Source organism: Salvelinus namaycush, chromosome 7 (genome assembly GCF_016432855.1).
Source record: "Salvelinus namaycush isolate Seneca chromosome 7, SaNama_1.0, whole genome shotgun sequence".
Taxonomy (NCBI): Eukaryota; Metazoa; Chordata; class Actinopteri; order Salmoniformes; family Salmonidae; genus Salvelinus; species Salvelinus namaycush.
The window spans coordinates 13,422,419-13,443,473 of NC_052313.1; the positions used below are offsets into that span (position 1 = coordinate 13,422,419).

Genomic DNA, 21,055 nt, shown 5'->3' on the forward strand with positions numbered 1-21,055 from the left:
CTATAGTCAGTGACATTAACATAAATATTGCCAGAGAATGCGGTAGATAGTCTCTCTTTGTAGAAGTAAACTCAGTTGACAATCTGTCTTTCAACTTCCAATACTAATGGAGTACACAAATACATTTATTTTATTTATACAATTCTAGATACAATCAACATTAGTCACTAAAAAAATACTGTAGCTACAGTCAGACTGTTCATTGGACACAGTACTCTTTTCAACCCAGCACACTTTTCAACGCAATATCCATTGCACTCCTGTGGTGCAATAGAAGCACACCTCTACCAACCATTTACTGATATTCGGACTAGTTTGGACCAGTGTTGCTGTATGACCTGTAAAATACTTGGCAGGACAAGTAAACACTTAACTGAAGAAAAAAAAAGTTAAGTCATGAGCTGATGACTGAAAACAGATATCACATAAATACACACACATTGCAAAGGAGGCTGGTGAGGGGAGAACAGCTCATAATAATGGAAACCATGTGTTTGATACCATTCCATACATTCTGTTCCAGCCATTACTATGAGCCTGTTCTCTCCAATTAAGGTGCCACCAGCCGCTGTGCAAATGCTGTCTGACACAATTAAAAACAATTAGCTAAAACAGAATCGCAGGCACCATGTTAAGTAGTTCACTGTTCCAGCCACACAACGACACTTGGTAACTCACTGGCACCCTTTGTTGGCTATTCAATCCATTTTCTGAGGAGGATGGGTGGGTTTCTGTGACAGACTGGTCTAGGTGGGGGAGGAGTTTGGGGTTATGAGAACTCCTCTGTGAACCGCTTATGAAACTCCCTGATCTTTTCTAAAACGATCTTCAGCTTTTCAGTTGCAGGCAAGATGGTCATCCTACAGAAAGAAAAATTCAGTGTTATCATCGTAACTTAACCATCACTAAACACTGGCGTTGACATTGTACAGTAGCAGTGAACAGGTCTAACCTGAAGTGGTAGGTTCCATCCCTCTGTCCGAAGCCACTCCCTGGGACCAGACAGATGCCCGTCTCCTCCAGCAGTTTCATACAGTAGAACATGTCTGGAGCCTGTTCCTTTTCCTACACACACAGCGACACAGAGGTGTAGTGAGCATATGGGTTGAACAACATTGGAAGAATCAAAACAACTGAGAAGAGCATCAGAAACAGGCAGAGAATTTAAATTAAAATAAAGAGGGGGGGTAGAGAGTGAGGAAGAGAGACCTTGGCAGCGTTGATGGCTTTTTCTGGCAGTGTGAGGCGGGGGAAGGTGTACATGGCTCCCTGGACAGGGTTACAGTGGATCCCTGGGACCGTGTTGAGGACCTGCTCTGTCATCTTGGCCTTCTCAGACAGGATATGCAGGTTGGCAGTACGCTCCTGTAAACAGGTCAGGTTAATACCAACAAGTTCTGACACAAAGTACATACAAATTTTAAAAAACTGAACAGCACTTGTTACACTGTAATAAGCTTAATGCAACATTTATCCTAACTGAACATCCACATCATGTGTATGCTGACCTTGATGAAGGTGGCGTAGGAAGGTTCGTCAGGCTGGGGGTGGTTGACTACCAGGTCCAGCAGAGCCTGCCCAGGGATGGAGGGGCACAGCCGCACAGACACCAGCTTAGTCAGCTGCAACTTCACCTCAGGGTCCATGTTAATCACCTCCATGTACCCTCCCCTGAAACCACACCTGCAGGACAGTCGGTGACAAACATCAACATGGTACATTAACTTATTCCTTGCAGAAAATTGGAGAACACTTCATTCACAGCCAACATATCAAAAGGTTAGTTTTTTCTAAAAGAGCCAAGTAGTGCAGTCAGTCACCATCTGAGAATGTGTGGGTGTGTAGCTAAAGACTTACTCTCCCATGTAGCATTTGGAGGTGGAATGGAAGGAGGCCAGCTCCACAACACTGGAGTACTCAGATCCCATCTCAAACAGAACCTTCTTAAAGGAGTGGAACTGGCAACCCTCCATGTACACATTATCCTGGTAAACCTAGCAGGAACAGAGGGAGGGAGTAATACATATTGAGCAACTAGTCTAGAATAAACACCTTAGAGAAGGGGGAGAAAGGTCAAACCAGAAACAAGAGATTTAATAATAATACAATTACCTCATCAGCCATCAGGAAAAGGTGCTCCTCAGCAGCGAATCGGATCACATTTTCAATGCACTGCCTGCTCTGGACTTGACCTATCACAGTGAAGGGAGTCCACTAATCAGAACAGAGATTGGGTATAAATTAAAAAGGACTCACATATCACTAATGTTTTGGAACGGAAACTTTTCCACATACCTGTGGGGTTGCCAGGGTTGATAATACAGAGGGCGCGGGGGTTACAGTGCTCCCTGGCTGCCTTCACAGCCCTCCTCAGCTCATTGACATCCAGGCTCCAGCACTTGTCCTCATCCAGGTAGTAGCTGATCTGGACAGCCGCCAGCTCAGCAAGAGCAGCAGAGTAGAGGGGGTACTGAGGGATGGAGATCATCACCCCTGTACGGGTCTTCCCCTCGCCTGACGTCAACAACTTCAGCATGGTCTACAAGACAGAGGGAGGAGATGTGAGGGAGGTAGAAAGGACTGAAAGGGGAGAGTCATGTACTGTAGATCCAATTGCCATTGACCGGAAATTAAAATAAAGTAAGTTAGTCATCATCATTCTTACCGCTATGGCATCACTGGCCCCAGTAGAGAGGTAGATGTTGTCAGGGTTACTGGGAATTCCACCGTCCCGCTTCTCAATGTATTTAGCAACATCTTGTCGTATGACCTCAATGCCTGAACTAGCACTGTATGCACCTGGAGTAAAAATACAAGTTCAATGGATATTTATACAATGTTTGTCATTCAGCATGTACACACTGCCTGCCTACAGTAGAACTAGTGGTGTTTCACCTAAACTACCCCCTCCACAGGCCTGAAGGATGCGCCGTGCTCGGTTTTTAGCGTCCTCTGGAAACTTTTCGTCTTCTAAGAGATCCGGGTACACGCACAGCGCTATAACCTGACAGGAACAAAGCAGATCAAGTCATATTTTGTAAATAGTCATCTGTAATAATGGGACACTTGGATATAAAAATGTACCACAGGTTTAGAACAACAATTAACAGACCTGTCTGAAAAATGTGATTGGTTTCTGGCCCATGGCATGTGCATCACCAATGTTGGCTTTAATGACCTCAGTGAAGGGCTTCTTAACTCCCTGCAGATAAACAGAGTTACAGTTATTACACAGATATGGTTATCCACAGTGCATTCAAAAAGTATTCAGACCCCTTGACTTTTTCCACATTACAGCCTTATTCTAAAATTGATTAAATTGTTTGTTTTTTTGCATCAATCTACCCACGACAGAAGGAAAACGGGTTTACTTTTTGCAAAAGTATTACAAATTAAAAATACCTTATGTAAATAAGTATTCAGACCCTTTTGCTATGAGACTTGAAATGTATCTCAATCTCAGGTGCATCCTGTTTCCATTGATGATCCTTGAGATGTTTCTACAACTTGATTAGAGTCCACCTGCGGTAAATTCAATTGATTGAACTTGATTTGGAAAGGCAGACACCTGTCTAGATAAAGGTCCCACAGTTGACAGTGCAAAAACCAAGAGGTCAAAGGAATTGTCCATAGAGCTCAGACAGGATTGTGTAGAGGCACAGATCTGGGAAAGGATACCAAAACATTTTTGCAGCATTGACGCTCCAAGAACCCAGTGGCCTCCATTCTTAAATGGAAGAATTTTGGAACCACTAAGACTATTCATACAGCTGGCCATACTGAGCAATCGGGGGGAGAAGGGCCTTGTTCAGGGAGGTGACCAAGAACCCAATGGTCACTGACAGAGCTCCAGAGTTCCTCTGCTGAGATGGTTGTCCTTCTGGAAGATTCTCACATCTCTGCAGCACTCCAATCAGGGGGAACAATTATCCTAAAATAGATTAAGGGCTGTAACGTAATTTTTTTGGGGGGGGAAGTCAAGGGGTCTGAATAGTTTCCGAATGCACTGTACAACAAAGTCAGATTTAGTGCACAACAACCTCAAACAGCAAAACTTGTGCCAACTAAGATGACAACTCTAAACTTGGTTTAAAATCCCTGCTTATTTCAACCATTGGACTTTGTATCATTCCAGAAGCCAACAGGCTATCAAAGAGGGACAGGACAGCTGTCATACTCACGCTGTGTGGAGGACTGGGGAAGAGGGGAATGATCTGGGTCAACAATAAGGCTGCTGTGCCAATGCCTTTCTTTCCCGCTCTTTTCTCTCCTTCTCATTCTGTCCCTGCTCAAGGGCACTCCATTTCCCTCCAGTTCTCATAATCATAATTTAATTCAAACTCGTGATACTGATGGAAATTTGCAATACAACAGCTTGATTTTCCAAGAAAACAGGGGCAAGCCCCAGATTGTGGAAATAGTGTGTAACATGACATTGACATGTTATTTTGTGTAGATGCAGTAGACCTAGTAGTCATTGAACAGCATAATGTGATAAGCCCCTGAATAAGCCACCCATGTTTTTACTGTGCAGCAACTCAATTAGTGGAGTTTAACTTTCATTTAACTTTTGTAGTCCCTGAGGTGTCATCTAGGCTACACACTACAGAACAGAATATTAAAGACAGCCTATGTGATGTCTATCCTGCATTTACTGTATGTCTGAGTGCTGCGTCTTCTGTTCAGCGATCTAAAGCGATGGACTATAGATGACACTACTCTACTTGCTGTAGCTAAATAGCCACTCTGTTTGTCCCCCTAACTGAAATCTAAAACTACAGGAGACCTCCCCGATGTCCTCCTATTGGTCAATATTAGGGGGCGTCTCATGACTTTTGCCAATCAAAGAAGGCAAGAGCGACCACTACTGGTTCCGTTTAGACTAGGCCTGGCTGACAGTCAGCATGGAATCGTTTTACTTGAGTCATCTCCATTATCTTAACCAACTGATTCACCTCATTCTATAAAATGAACAAAAATATAAAACACTTAACGATTTTACTGAGTTACAGTTCATAAGGACATCAGTCAATTTAAATAAATTCATTAGGCCCTAATCTACAGATTTCAAATGACTGGGCAGGGGTACAGCCACGGGTGACGGGGTTACATGTGGTCTGTGGTTGTGAGGCCGGTTGGACGTTCTGACAAATTCTCTAAAATGACGGAGGTGGCTTATGGTAAGGAAATGACCATTAAAATCTCTGGCAACAGCTCTGGTGGACATTCCTGCAGTCAACATGTCAATTACATGCTCCCTCAAAATGTGAGACATCTGTGGCATTGTGTTGTGACAAAACCGCACATTTTAAAGTGGCCTTTTGTCCCGATCAGAAGGTACAGTTGCGTAATGATCATGCTGTTTAATCAGCTTCTTGATATGCCACGCCTGTCAGGTGGATGGATTATCTTGGCAAAGGAGAAATGCTCACTAACAGGGATGTAAACAAAATGTATGCCTTTTGTGAATATGGAACATTTCAGCTCATGAAACCTGGGACCAACACTTTACCTGTGCGTTTATATTTTTGTTCAGTGTAATTACCATACAGGTCTGGGCCCGTATCCACAAAGCATGTCAGAAAAGGTCGTAGGATTCCTGTTAAAGAGACACTGCCCAGAAAAAAAACTGAGCCAGGAGTAAAATCAACACAAAAGTTTCTCAGCTAGTAAAACACAACAGGTATCGCAAAGGAAATACAATGACGCTCATTGCATGGTTGCAAATTACGGGGAACAACTAATCATGATAAGGCATGGACAACGCCGGTGAACGTTATAGTACGCTTCAGACAACCGAGTCACAACGTCAAGTCTAAGTCATTTTATTGAAATTACGTGGAATCCTTGATTCAACCGGTGTGTGCCCAGTGGGAGTGAATGTGACCGTACAATCAAATATTGTGATGGTAAAACGTGAGATAATTTGCCTGACATTAAATCACTTTGCCTACTCTTAATTATTGGCCAATATAGGGGCATGCATTTTTTATAAATTCTGATGTTATTAAAAGCGTAATGGACAATTACCGTTATGTCAACACACTCGTCACTCCTGTTTCACAACTAAATTGCTTTGGCACTGTGGGCATCAAGTCACTTGCCGATAATGTTGCATACAACATTTGAAAAGTCTCATTACAATGTATTCTAAGTTAACATAAGCCTTTGATGCCTTCAATTGCCCAACTTCTAGGCATGACGAATTTATCCTCCAAAAGGGATAACTTGAAATAACAATCGATAGAAAGACGTGCTTATTTACTAACCTAGTTATAAGTATTTAGGCAAGGCCTATCATGTGAAATAGGCCTCACGTGAAATCACTTTCAAAAGCTTTGTGGATACGGCCCCTAGTTTCACTGCCGTCTTAGAGTCGTAACACTCCTGTTATTCCCATAATTAAATCAGAATAAGTTACATTTGTGGTCGCTGCTTCAGCCAGTGTCATTTACGCTAGCCAATGTGATTTTGGACACAGCAAGTTTTGTAAGTGTTGTATAAGGGTAATCAAATGGCACTTATTATTCACACAGAAGCCTGTTTAAATCTAGCCTGATTGCCGTCTGTTCAGCCATCACATGCCACTCAGAAGTGGAACGTTAACTCCATTTTTTTCTTTGAAGACTGGTGCCCAGACTCATTTGAGTCAGTTTGAGCTCCAGCGTTGATGTTTTCATTCATCTGAGCTGTTTTTAAAATCAGGGCAGTTGAGAATGAGCAACATGTATTTAAATACTGTAAACCTCATGACTCAACAAGTGTGCTGTCCATGATGTGATTTACTCTTCTCTGCTTCCACAGTCTGCCTGCTATAGACAACAAAAAATTATAGTGAACTTGTTTTCATTGGATTATGCAACGAGAAATGTAATTAGCCCTGGACATATCTTGTTAGCATGCCCTGTTAATTTAGTTTCAGACCAGGGCAAGCAACTGACTGTCCATGTACCCTATAAGGTTTGTCATAAGTCAATATTTGCATTTAGTGTGTTTTACTGACAGGCCTACGCTTATCTCTGGGAGTTCGTGAGGTCCAGAAAGGGGCACACGGCTCTTCCTTTCTTGTTCTCATTATTCGTTTGGGTGCAACAATGAGTTTGCTGTTCACGGTGTGAGAACTGCTAGTCGTTGTCCCACCTAAAACCCACCACCCTGCCAGCTCAGTTCACCACGAGGCACTGCCAGCAGGGCTTTGGACAGGCTAAGTGAGACCAGAGCAACTCCATTCACTGTAGCTTCATCAGTGAAATGCATTACATTTCAAGTTGTAGGATAATTTATCAAAAAGTGACACTCCTTTCAGACATTTTTACTTGCTGCAAGACATTCTGGATAAGGGCATTTGACAAAATGTTAATTTCAGTACTTCGCAGAAAAGCCTGGCAATGGAGGTAGGTCGCCATAGAAACCCCAGTGTCTCTATCACTTTGCACTCCCTCATTGATCATCATGAAAAGACCCTTCAGGGTGCCAACCAAACACACAGGCAGAGCTAGCCCCAAAACTAAACTGGCCAAGTTATACACTGAGTGTATAAACATTAGGAACAACATCCTAATATTGAGTTGCACCCCCTTTTGCCCTCAGAACAGCCTCAATTCGTTGGGGCATGGACTCAACAAGGTGTCGGAAGCATTTCACATTGATGCTGGCCCATGTGGACTCCAATGCTTCCCACGGTTGTGTCAAGTTGGCTGGATGTCCTTTGAGTGGTGAACCATTCTTGACACACACAGGAAACTGAAAAACCCAGCAGCTACACTCAAACCGGTGCACCTGGCACCTGCGAACATACCCCGTTCAAAAGGCATGTAAATCTTCTGTCTTGCCCATTCACCCTCTGAATGGCACATACACAATCCATGTCTCAAGGCTTAAACATCCTTCTTTAACCTGTCTCCTCCCCTTCATCTACACTGATTGAAGTGGATTTAACAAGTGATATCAATAAGGGATCATAGCTTTCACCTGGTCAGTCTGTCACAGAAAGAGCAGTTTTTCCTCATGTTCTTTACACTATTTACCTAATGAGTTCAATGTAATTGTTTTATGCTCAGTTATCTTTTTTCCCCTTCTGGAAAAGTAGGCTATAGTACCAACCCATTTATTGTATGCCGGTCTTTGTATGCAGCCTAGGTGTAAATGACTGACCAGTCTGAAGTATTGAGTCCACACAAAACATTACATAATACATACTTGCCTTCAATTGAAATTGTCTAATTGTGCCATTCCACTTCAAACCATACTGATCTTTGTCCCATCTGTTGTGCTGAGTTAACAATTGTCACTGGCCAGTGCCCTGACAGAAAGTATCTCAGCTGACTAGCCAATGGCATGAGCCAACTGTAGCTTATCAAGCTCATTGCACATACTTTATGGCTGGAGGGAGAGAAAACAGGTGCAGTTGTGTTCAACTTCAGACCTACTGTACTTTCTGGCTAACCTGAGCACCCTATGACACTCCTTAGAAAGAAGCACTGGGGTGATGTCACAAGGGGAACCTGCTCGACAGTATTCAGCTGTTAAGACGTGGCACAAAACCCAGTGAACTTTGCTCATAGAATTAGGAGTGACAATACACTGAAAATATATATATATTTTAAAACAACATGCAACAATTAACAATTTTACTGAGTTAGTTCATATTAAGGAAATCAGTCAATTGAAATTACACCCTAATCTAGATTTCACATGACTTGGCAGGGGCGCAGCCATGGGTAGGCCTGGGAGGGCATAGGACCACCCACTTGGGATCCGGGCCTACCCACTGGGGAGACAGGCCCAGCCAATCAGAATTTGTTTTTCCCCACAAATGAGCTTTATTACAGACAGAAATACCCCTCAGTTTCATCAGCTGCCCGGGTGGGTGGTCTCAGCCGATCTTGAGATATGAAAAACTTGAGATATATGGCATTGTGTGACAACTTATTTTAGAGTGGCTTTTTATTGTCCCCAGCACAAGGTAATGTAATGATCATGCTGTTTAATCATCTTATTGATATGCCACACCTGTCAGGTGGGATGGAGTATCTTGGCAAAGGAAAAATGTTCACTAACGGATGTAAACAACTTTCAAAACCTTTTTGTGCGTATGGAAAAATTCTGGGTTATTTTATTTCAGCTCATGAAACATGGGACCAACACATGTTAAGTTTATATTTTTGTTCAGTCTAAGTAACTTAATAGGATCTCTATGACTCTGCTCTACACAGATTCAGACCAGCCCAACAGAGAGAGCCAATTCAAAGACAGGGATGTCGAACGTACCCAATATCTACTCTAAACCAATCCAATGTCTACTCTGAAACATTTGGTTCTTATCCCCACCTCAAGCCATTAGAGGGAGTGACATCTCCACTCCTTTCAGTTGATTGCATTGTATTCGTATGTGACGCCACTAGTTGTAGAAATCCTTTAGGAGACTACTGCCTCGAGAGAACAATGCAGCGTCTCCAAAAGAGCAAGTGAGCATTAGTTTCAGTGCAGCCCAGGTGAACATCACAGCCCCTCGCAAAGACTAATCCTTTGCCTCGTGTTTGTATTTTCTCCTAAGGAAAGCATAGCGCTTATCATAGATCAGCGTCACAAATCTCAAATTTTTACATTTAAGTAATTTAGCAGACACACTTACCCAGAGCAACTTACAGGAGGAGCAAGTAGGGTTAAGTGCCTTGCTGGAGGACACAGACATTTTTCACCTATTCAGCTCGGGGATTCAAACCAGCAATGAAATACCTTCTGGTTACTGGCCCAACGTTCTTAACCGCTAGGCTACCTGCCGCCCAGAGCTCACCATCATTATGCAGCGCTACACTATTTGACGGTGTCTGTGCACGCAACGCTTAATTTTTTAAAATAGTAAATAGGATGACAGAGTCTGACATTGCCTGTGTCACAACTTATTTAGCATGCAGGGTTGTGTAAGTGTGCAGCCTGGTCTCAGACTAGACGTAACATTGTAAACGTAAATCTGTGCAACTCAAATTAGTATGATATGGAACCAAACATAATATTAGAGAAGGTTAATTACGCAGAACTACACTGAGTTATTTGCCCTGTTATAGCTTATTTTTGGTCAGCAATAAACATCCTGTAAAAGTAACGGTGTGTGCGTCACCTGCGTTTTTGCCAGTGGGCCGTTGCCAGAGGAGCGAGAGACATTGTGCAGCAGTTAAAATAACAATATAGCCTACAACAGAGTAACTAGATAGCCAATTCAATACATATTCTGTAGTTAGGATGGTTAACTCACTAGTTTTTTTTATTTCACCTTTATTTAACCAGGTAGGCAAGTTGAAAACAAGTTCTCATTTACAACTGCGACCTGGCCAAGATAAAGCAAAGCAGTACAACAAAAACAGAGTTACACATGGAATAAACAAACGTACAGTCAATAACACAATAGAAAAATCTGTATACAGTGTGTGCAAATTAATTAAGGCGGTAAGGCAATAAATAGACCAATAGTGGCAAAGTAATTGCAATTTACAATGGAGTGATATATGTGCAAGTAGAAATACTGGTGTGCAAAAGAGCAGAAAAACAAAAACGGAGATTAGGTAGGTAGTTGGTTGGATGGGCTATTTACAGATGGCCTGTGTACAGCTGCAGCGATCGGTAAGCTGCTCTGACAGCTGACGCTTAAAGTTAGTGAGGGAGATAAGTCTCCAACTTCAGTGATTTTTGCAATTTGTTCCAGTCATTGGCAGCAGAGAACTGGAAGGAAAAGCGGCAAAAGTAGGTGTTGGCTTTGGGGATGACCAGTGAAATATACCTGCTGGAGCGCGTGCTACTGGTGGGTGTTGCTATGGTGACCAGTGAGCTGAGAAGGTGGAGCTTTACCTAGCAAAGACTTAAATGACCTGGAGCCAGTGGGTTTGGCGACGAATATGTAGCGAGTACCAGCCAATGAGAGCCTACAGGTCACAATGGTGAGTAGTATATGGGGCTTTGGTGACAACAGATGGCACTGTGATAGACTACATCCAATTTTCTGAGTAGTGTTGGAGGCTATTTTGTAAATGACATCGCTGAAGTCAAGGATCAGTAGGAAAGTCAGGAAAACATTTGGGTTTTGAGGCAGTCACAGGAAATACTTGTGTTTACCTGCTGTATGGTAGCAGGGTGGAATTCTTTTCGTGGTAGCAGGGTGGAGCTAACCACTTGGGGAAAGTGGAAGAAGTCAGTTTTACGAGGGTATGTTTGGCAGCATGAGTGAAGGAGGCTTTGTTGCGAAATAGGAAGGCAATTCTAGATTTAACTTGGGATTGGAGATGCTGATGTGAGTCTGGAAGGAGAGTTTAGTCACCAAGGTAGACACCAAGGTATTAACACAGTCTCCAAATAAGGGCCAGATGTATACAGAATGGTGTCGTCTGCGTAGAGGTAGATCAAAGAATCACCCTCAGCAAGAGCGACATCATTGATATATACAGAGAAAAAGAGTCGGCCTGAGAATTGAACCCTGTAGCACCCCCATAGAGACTGCCAGAGGTCCGGACAACAGGCCCTCAATTTGACACACTGAACTCTGAGAAGTAGTTAGTGAACAAGGCGAGGCAGTCAGAGACACCAATGCTGTTGAATCTGCCGCTAAGAATACAGTGATCGACAGAGTCGAAGGCCTTGGCCAGGTCGATGAAGACGGCTGCACAATACTGTATTTTATCGATGGCGGTTATGATATCGTTTAGGACCTTGAGCGTGGCTGAGGTGCACACGTGACCAGCTCAGAAACCAGATTGCATAGCGGAGAAGGTACGGTGGGATTCGAAATAGTCGGTGATCTGTTTGTTCACTTGGCTTTCGAAGACTTTAGAAAGGCAGGGCAGGATGGATATAGGTCTGTAACAGTTTGGGTCTAGAGTGTCTCCCCCTTTAAAAAGGGGGGATGACCGCAACCGCTTTCAAATCTTTAGGAATCTGAGACGATACGAAAGAGGTTGAACAGACTTGTAATAGGGATTGCAACAATGGCGGCGGATGATTTTAGGAAGTGAGGATCCAGATTGTCTAGCCCAGCTGATTTGTAGGGATCCAGATTTTGAACATAAGCTGTCTGGATTTGGGTGAAGGAGAAGCGGGAGGGGGCTTGGACCAGTTGCTGCGGGGGGTGGAGAGCTGTTGGCCGGGGTAGCCAGATGGAAAGCATGGCCAGCCGTAGAGAAATGCTTATTTAAATTCGATTATCGTGGATTTATCAGTGGTGACAGTGTTTCCTAGTCTCAGTGCAGTGGGCAGCTGGGAGGAGGTACTCTTATTCTCCATGGACTTTAGTGTCCCGAAACCTTTTGGAATTAGTGCTGCAGGATGCACATTTGTTTGAAAAAGCTAGCCTTTGCTTTCCTAACTGACTGTGTGTATTAGTTCCTGACTTCCCTTCCCTGAAAAGTTGACTATCGTGGGGACTACTCGAAGCTAGTGCAGTACGCCACAGGGTGTTTGTGCTAGTCAAGGGCAGTCAAGTCTGGAGTGAACCAAGGGCTATATCTGTTCTTAGTTTTAAAAAAATTGAAAGGGGCATGCTTATTTAAGATGGTGAGGAAAGCACTTTTAAAGAACAACCAGGCATCCTCTACTGATGGGATGAGGTCAACATCCTTCCAGGATACCCGGGCCAGGTCGATTAGAAAGGCCTGCTCGCATTAGTGTTTTAGGGAGCATTTGACAGTGATGAAGGGTGGTCGTTTGACCGCGGACCCATAACGGACGCAGGCCATGAGGCAGTAATCGCTGAGATCCTGGTTGAAAACAGCAGAGGTGTATTTAGAGGGAAAGTTGGTCAGGATGATATCTATGAGGGTGCCCATGTTTACGGATTTGGGGTTGTACCTGGTAGGTTCCTTGATAATTTGTGCGAGATTGAGGGCATCTATCTTAGATTGTAGGACGGCCGGGGTGTTAAGCATATCCCAATTTAGGTCACCTAGCAGTACGAACTCTGACGATAGATGGGGAGCAATCAATTCACATATGGTGTCCAGGGCACAGCTTGGAGCTGAGGGGGTCTATAACAAGCGGCAACAGTGTGGGACTTATTTCTGGAGAGATGGATCTTTAAAAGTAGAAGCTCGAACTGTTTGGGCATAGACCTGGATAGTATGACATATTTTCAAAATTTGACACGATAGGTGGATTAACAACAAGCTAAGCTTTGTTTTGGTATATTTCACTTGTGATTTCATGAAAATAAATAAACCCGGAATTGACTCTTATTTTGAAAAATCACTGTTCCATTGCCTGCCTTTCGTCCATTTAAAGGGATATCAACCAGATTCCTTTTCCTATGGCTTCCTCAGGGTGTGAACAGTCTTTAGACTGTGTTTCAAGCTTTTATTCTGAAAAATGAGTGAGATTTATCAAATCGCGTCAGTAAATAGCAGAATGTCCTTCCATTAGTTCATGCGCGCGAAAGTTGTAGCTCGACATTTTCTTTATCTCTGTTATTGAATAGTTTACCGTCCGGTTGAAATATTATCGATTATTTATGTTAAAAACAACCTGAGGATTGGTTATTAAAAACGTTTGACATGTTTCTACGAACTTTACGGATACCATTTGGAATTTGTCAACCCTTGATGACCTGCCTAAGGCTGTGGAATACTGAACATAACGCGCCAAACAAATGGAGGTTTTTTGATATAAAAATAATCTTTATCGAACAAAAGGAACATTTATTGTGTAACTGGGAGTCTCGTGAGTGCAAACATCCGAAGATCAAAGGTAAGCGATTAATTTTATTGCTTTTCGACTTTCGTGACCAATCTACATTGCTGCTAGGTGTTTGTAATGTTTTGTCTAGTGATCGATAAACTCACAAACGCTTGGATTGCTTTCGCTGTAAAGCATATTTTCAAACTGACACGACAGGTGGATTAACAACAGGCTAAACTGTGTTTTGCTATATTGCACTTGTGATTTCATGAATATAAATATTTTTAGCAATGTTTTTTGAATTTGGCGCTCTGCAATTCAGCGGTTGTTGATGAAAATGATCCCGCTAAAGGGATCCGTGCGTCAAGAAGTTAACCTCTACATCACCAGAGGAACAGAGGAGGAGTAGGATGAGGGTACGGCTAAAGGCTATAAGAACTGGTCGTCTAGTGCTTTGGGAACAGAGAATAAAAGGAGCAGATTTCTGGGCGTGGTAGGATAGATTCAGGGCATAGTGTACAGACAAGGATATGGTAGGGTGCGAGTACAGTGGAGAAAAACCTAGGCATTGAGTGATGATGAGAGGTTGCATCTCTGGAGGCGCCAGTTAAGCTAGGTGCGGTCTCCGCATGTGTGGGGGGTGGGACAAGGGGGCTATCTGAGGCATGTTGAGCAGGACTAGGGGCTCAGCAGTAAAATAAAACAATGAGAGCTGCCCTAAACAACAGTATACAAGGCATATTGACATTAGAGAAAGGTATAAAGCAATCACAGGTGTTGATTGGGAGAGCTAAGACAACGGGTAAATGGTCCAGCAGGCATCAGCTGTGTAACTGAGTGATCATAGGGTCCAATGAGCAGCAATAGATGAAACAGGGAGCCGTTCGGTAATCGATTACTACGCTAGGCGAGTGGGAGACCCGGCGTTCAGGAAGCTAGCGGGCCGGGGGATAGCAGTTGGATTATCACCAATATCCACAACACAGAGGCCGGTTGAGAGCACATCGGCCAAATTACGTCAGCAAACCAGTCGTGATGGATCGGCGGGGCTACGTGTCGACAAAGGGTCCAGGCCAATTAGCAAGAGAGGTATTGTAGTTGGTGTACTTCGTTTGCTAGCCGGGAGATGGGCCTTGCTCAAGCCTAGCTCGAGGATAACTGGTGCATGCTTCTGGACAAGGGCATTAGCCACAATAGCCACTCGGTAGCAACTAGCTAGCTGCGAAGATCTGGTGTAATGGTCCAGAGCTTGCAGCAGGAATCCGGTGATGTAGTGGGGGAAAAAAGCAGTCCGATAAGCTCAGGGCTGATATCGCGCTGTGCAGACTGGCAGGTATTATCCGGGCTAAAGCTGCTGAAGTCCGAGCTAAAAAGGTAAAGGTTAATTAGCTGGGTTAGCTTCTGATGGAGGTTCCAGTTATAAGGTCTAAAGAAATAGCAGCTCCGTACCACATTGGGTGAGGCGGGTTGTAGGAAAGTATATTTAATTTGAAAATGAAAAAAAAGATTGTATGTATGAAATTTATACAAAAACACTCGAAAAATACATAATTTACATGGGAGGAAAACTAACACGTCTTACTGCTGCGCCATCTTGGAACATGAGTTAACTATTAGCAGGTATTATTGTCATGTCCAAAAATAACTTTCCACCTGGACCACGTGTAGGCTATAACCGCAAATGGCCGACATGCAGTTGATGCAGGTGTGGAGTAGATAAAACCAAAACCAATGCTGCATTCTCCGGTTCTAAAACAGTCTCTCAAGCGCTCAAAATTGGCTAGAATTGTCCTCTATTAAATACTGGCCATGTAATTCTGACAAAGTAAAAAATTAGAATAGCCTAATTGACAAGTAGCCTAATATCTCCCTGGCCTGAACACTGAATATTTTAGCCATTCAAATAGATAAACATCTTAGTTCAACCTGGGCTCAAAGCATGTTGTATTATTCTTCACGTACATCTGAGACATTCCATTCGTGACACACACACACCTATTACAAAACATTCAGTATGTTACGAATTTGCAAAACGTATGATATGTTAATTCTGGCTAGCTAGCTAACGTTAGTCAGCTAGCCACTGTAACCTGGCTACCAGCCTAGTGGTTAGAGCGTTGGGCCAGTAACCGAAAGGTTGCTGGATCGAATCCCCAAGCTGATAAGGTAAAAATCTGTCATTCTGCCCTTGAGCAAAGCAGTTAAACCACTGTTCCCCGGGCGCCGAAGACATGGATGTCAATTAAGTCGGCCCCCCGCACCTCTGATTCAGATGGGTTGGGCTAAATGCGGAAGACACATTTCAGTTGAAGGCATTCAGTTGTACAACTGACTAGGTATCCCCCTTTCCCTATATAGTACATTTTGCAAATTCGTAACATATGTTAGAATTGCAACTCATACATATGTTACTAATTGCAATTCGTACAATATCATACGAAATGAATGATGGACATCCACAAATGAATACATACCATACGAAACGTTACATATAATACTAAGTGAGTGTTTCAGTTTAAGTACAGAATACATAATGCTCTGAGACCAGGTTGAAGTGAGGCACTTTGCTAACCCTACGGTAAGTTAGTGGGAGGGGTTCCACTTTTCATCACCTTCTTATGGCTAATTGGTATGTTTTTACCCCTGCTACACTAGTTTAATGGGCAACTTCCCATTGACCGAACACATCTGGTAATTTGCTCCATGTCACCTGGTACTCTCTCTCAAGGAAAAAGTCAGCCCCTTGCTCAAAAGCTTTGTTTGTGAAAGCAGCAGCAGGACCGATTATTGCAAACCTCTATCCAATAGTAGACATGAAAATGTACCTCTTTGAGCTCTTTTTCAATCTGCACTGCACGTTGCACAATTGGACCACGGACAGCATACTCAATCCGCTTTACATTCGGGTTCATAGTGTCCACGTTAAGCACCCTCTCCCGGTGCCCAAGTCCATTTTCAGTCATGTTCGGTTTCTGGAGTTCACAACAATGTTCCGCTGACAGTCCACGAAATGGTCTGTGGAATTTAGAGAAACAAGGAAGAGTGGTTGGTAAGTTTGAAGTGTGAAACAACCAATGCACAGCAGCACCACACCAGGATGTACAGTACGGGTAGGTACTAGCCAAAGACAACATTAGGCCTACTGTTGCAGAAGACACGTGCACAATGCGAAGGCAAAAAGCCCACCAACCATCCAGCGTGAAATAATTGTTTCCCTACTTGTCTTGCTTTCTTTCGTTCAATGACCTAAGCTGAATATAAAACTGTTTTGTTATCAGAGCTTACCAGAACCACCCAAAACGCGCGTTTAAGCGGTCACTAGATAGTGCCTGTCAGTTCCAGCTCTTTCTCTATTCGGCTAAAGTGACAACCTCTCTTACAAATAACAGTCGATGGTTTTATAAGGTTGTCACGCCTCCTTTAGACTTCTGGTATCTAAACCCCCCAGGTCAGTCATTGTCATTTTTTTTGTACATCATGTTCTCTTAACTTGATCAATTTTGGAGCACAAATACATTTATGCAGGTTTAGTAGCACCAGAAAATTTTATTTTTTAAAAGATTGAGATATTGATCCTAGCAACTTTAAAAGCACATCACCTGAATAAGCTCACTTTTCATTTATTTATTTTTAAAGAACACTTGTGACCCAAAATATTTGTTGTTTTATTATTATCTATAATTATCTCCATTTAGGTTTTCAATGGTCAAAGTTTAAAAACATTAACCATTTCATTGAAGGATTAATATTATTGCCATGGAGTGTTGAAAGACATTTTTGCCTGAGCTCTTTACATTGCTTTCTGGAATTGCACAGAACCTGAATGGGCTACAAATTAGTCTGTGGCACTGGCACAGCACTGTGTGGTCTTAACTGGGCCTCTCCAGCCCTCCTCTTCCCACCGAGGGGTGTAGTGTTAATCTTACTGCCTGACCAAATGTGCACATGCTGCACCCCCACCCTGAGGTCATGGCCCAACTCCAGAGGTTGCTACCACAACAACACTCTCACACACCCCCCTGCACACATGTAATTATCAAACCATTCCCTTGAATGTCAACATCCTAACCTAAACTCCTCCCATGTCCGAAATTACTCCAATGCACATGTTTGCAATTATCCATGTCACATATGTCAGCAATACAATGTTCCCCTGGACATTTTGGACTGATCGTCAAACCAGTTTGTTTTAAACAGTCCTTCTAAAAAAGAATGCCCTGTGAAATGTTACATTGCATAGGTACTATTCCAGGGTAACTATGTTACAGAATTTTTACATAGATTATTTCACTGGTACTCTGGTATCAGACATATCCTTTATAGCAAGTTGATACAGGCTCAGACCTGTTGCACTGCGTTACATGTGTTTGTTAGTTGAAATCAGACAACATTCTCTGCACGCCTAAAAGTGCTCTGGTCTGACCTACTGAAATGACAGCACACTGTAGGCGGTTGGAGGTCATCCCTTCATATAGAGCTGGACATAAACTCACTATTTTGCTTAACCTTTGTGCGGTCCAGTCTAGTCCATGTCTTCCGTATGAGACCCTCACAGTCACTCCTACAGTGAAATGACTCAGTACTCACTAGAGAACTGTATCCTCTCTGTGGATGTAGCCACTAATCCAGCGATGGGCAAATGTAACAGTATTGCTTCCGTCCCTCTCCTCGCCCCTACCTGGGCTTGAACCAGGGACCCTCTGCACACATCGACAACAACCACCCTCGAAGCATCGTTACCCATCGCTCCACAAAAGCCACGGCCCTTGCAGAGCAAGGGGAACAACTACTTCAAGGTCTCAGAGCAAGTGACATCACCGATTGAAATGCTATTAGCGCGCACCACCGCTAACTAGCTAGCCATTTCACATCGGTTACACTCACCACCTTTTTGACCTCCCTCTTTTCCGCAGCAACCAGTGATCCGGGTCAACAGCATCAATGTAACAGTATAGCTTCCGTCCCTCTCCTCGCCCCTACTTGTGCTCGAACCAGGGACCCTCTGCACACGTCAACAACAGCCACTCTCGAAGCATCGTTACCCATCAGGCCACAAAAGCTGTGGCCCTTGCAGAACTACTTCAAGGTCTCAGAGCAAGAGAAATCACCGATTGAAACGCTATTAGCGCGCACCACCACTAACTAGCTAGCCATTTCACATCGGTTACACAAAGTAAGATCCAGCACGCGGGTACTTTTAGGCATGCAGCACTTTTAGGCATGCATTCAATCCAGCCTGCGGGAGGGGAGTTAAAAAACACTTCAGGCCACACTTAAACGTCTAAAACTAGATCGAAAGTATGTCAAAATCACGATGTAGCCCTCGAGCCAAAAAGTTTCCCCCCCCTGCACTAGTCAGTGGAAGCACAATGGTTCTCTCTGTATATCCCTGTGTGTCTGTGAGGCCGTTTTGTCTCTGGTGTACCCCATTGGAAGAATCCAGAAACATCCGGTTCTCAGGGATACAGTATTTTCAACCTAGCTTACTTTTCCCCTGTAAACTGGATGTGGCGACCCCGGTCAGGCATTTCTTTTACACCTGCTACATTAGGTTAGCTTTATCCTGACACCCAGGACATAGGAGAGAAAATCAAATCAAGGTGTGGACTAACTATCAGGTATGAATGGAAGACCCAGATGCAGACCATGTCAAATAAACAATAGTTTAATGTTCCAAACAGGGGCAGGCAATAGACAGGTCAAGGCAGGCAGGGGTCAGAAAACCCGAGGTGGGGCAACAGTACCGGAGGGCAGGCAGGCTCAGGGTAAGGCAGAGATCGGTAATCCAGAGGGGGGCAGAGGTACCGGTCAGCAGGCAGGCTTAGTGCCAGGCAGAGTGGTCAGGACAGGCAAGCAGGAGCTGAGCCACAGACCACTGGTTGACTTGAACAAACAAGACGAACTGGCACAGACAGACAGAAAACACAGGTATAAATACACAGGATAATGGGGAAGATGGGCGACACCTGGAGTGGGGTGGAGATAATCACAAAGACAGGTGAAACAGATCAGGGTGTGACACTAACTAAGATAGGGAGCAGCCCCCTATCTACATTGACGGGACAGTATTGGAGAGGGTGGAAAGTTTTAAGTTCCTCGGCATACACATCACGGACAAACTGAAATGGTCCACCCACACAGACAGCGTAGTGAAGAAGGCGCAGCAGCGCCTCTTCAACCTCTGGAGGCTGAAGAAATTCGGCTTGTCACCAAAAACACTCACAAACTTTTACAGATGCACAATCGAGAGCATCCTGTCGGGCTGTATCATCGCCTGGTACGGCAACTGCTCCGCCCATAACCGTAAGGCTCTCCAGAGGGTAGTGAGGTCTGCACAACGCATCACCGGGTGCAAACTACCTGCTCTCCAGGACACCTACACCACCCGATGTCACAGGAAGGCCAAAAAGATCATCAAGGACAACAACCACCCGAGCCACTGCCTGTTCACCCCGCTATCATCCAGAAGGCGAGATCAGTACAGGTGCATCAAAGCGGGGACCGAGAGACTGAAAAACAGCTTCTATCTCAAGGCCATCAGACTGTTAAACAGCCATCACTAACATTGAGTGGCTGCTGCCAACATACTGACTCAACTCTAGCCACTTTAATAATGGGAAAATTGATGTAATCAATTTATCACTAGCCACTTTATATAATGCCCTACATTACTCATCTCATATGTATATACTGTACTCTATACCATCTACTGCATCTTGATGTAATGTATCACTAGCCACTTTAAACAATACCACTTTATATGTTTTCATACCCTACATTACTCATCTCATATGTACATACTGTACTTTATACCATCTACTGCATCTCGCCTATGCCGTTTGGGCATCACTCATTCATATATTTGTATGTACATATTCGTATTCATTCCTTTACACTTGTGTGAATAAGGTAGTTGTTGTGAAATTGTTAGGTTATATTACTTGTTAGATATTACTGCATGGTCAGAACTAGAAGCACAAGCATTTCGCTACACTCGCATTAACATCTGCTAACCATGTGTATGTGACAAATACATTTGATTTGATTTGATTTAACATTGAAACGCTTACTTATGGGCCCTTCCCAACAATGCAGAGATAGAAAATAGAGAAATAATAGAAAAGTAAAACACATAGTAATAAATACACAATGAGTAACGATAACTTGCCTATATACAAGTGGTACAAATACCGAGTCGATGTGCAGGGGTACAAGGTAATTGAGGTAGATATGTACATATAACTAGGAATAAAGTGACAGATAGTAGACAGTAGCAGCGTATGTGATGAGTCAAAAAGAGTTAGTGCAAAAGGGTTAATGCATATAGTCCGGGTAGATATTTGGTGTGCTAGTTAACTACCTATATAGCAGTTTTATTGCTTGGGGGTAGAAGCTGTTC

At 43.5% G+C, this 21,055-nt stretch overlaps 1 protein-coding gene across 2 annotated transcripts; it reads right to left on the bottom strand.

Annotated features, from left to right (window-relative positions):
- Positions 1-112: 112 nt before the first annotated feature.
- LOC120050991 (alanine aminotransferase 2-like) lies at positions 113-17,038 on the bottom strand. 2 transcript variants are annotated; one of them, XM_038997552.1, is made up of 12 exons: positions 16,942-17,038; positions 16,482-16,671; positions 3,113-3,202; positions 2,896-3,004; positions 2,666-2,799; positions 2,296-2,539; positions 2,113-2,192; positions 1,858-1,994; positions 1,509-1,683; positions 1,210-1,365; positions 953-1,065; positions 113-860 (listed from the first exon to the last, which is right to left on the bottom strand). In XM_038997552.1, the coding sequence occupies exons 2-12, from the start codon at positions 16,617-16,619 to the stop codon at positions 770-772; spliced, it is 1,467 nt and encodes a 488-aa protein (XP_038853480.1). In that variant the 5' UTR covers positions 16,620-16,671; positions 16,942-17,038; the 3' UTR covers positions 113-769. The 2 variants fall into 2 exon arrangements, with proteins under 2 accessions (XP_038853480.1, XP_038853482.1); XM_038997554.1 differs by lacking the exon at positions 16,942-17,038 and adding an exon at positions 16,847-16,935.
- Between the last annotated feature and the right edge of the window lie 4,017 nt (positions 17,039-21,055).

Coding starts and splice junctions, on each gene's coding strand:
- LOC120050991 (XM_038997552.1), bottom strand. CDS start 16,619: ATGACTGAAAATGGACTTGGGCACCGGGAGAGGGTGCTTAACGTGGAC. Junction 2,800..2,895: donor CTGTGGAGGGGGTAGTTTAG/GTGAAACACCAC, acceptor TTTTTACTCCAG/GTGCATACAGTGCTAGTTCA. Junction 1,066..1,209: donor AAGCCATCAACGCTGCCAAG/GTCTCTCTTCCT, acceptor CTGTGTGTGTAG/GAAAAGGAACAGGCTCCAGA.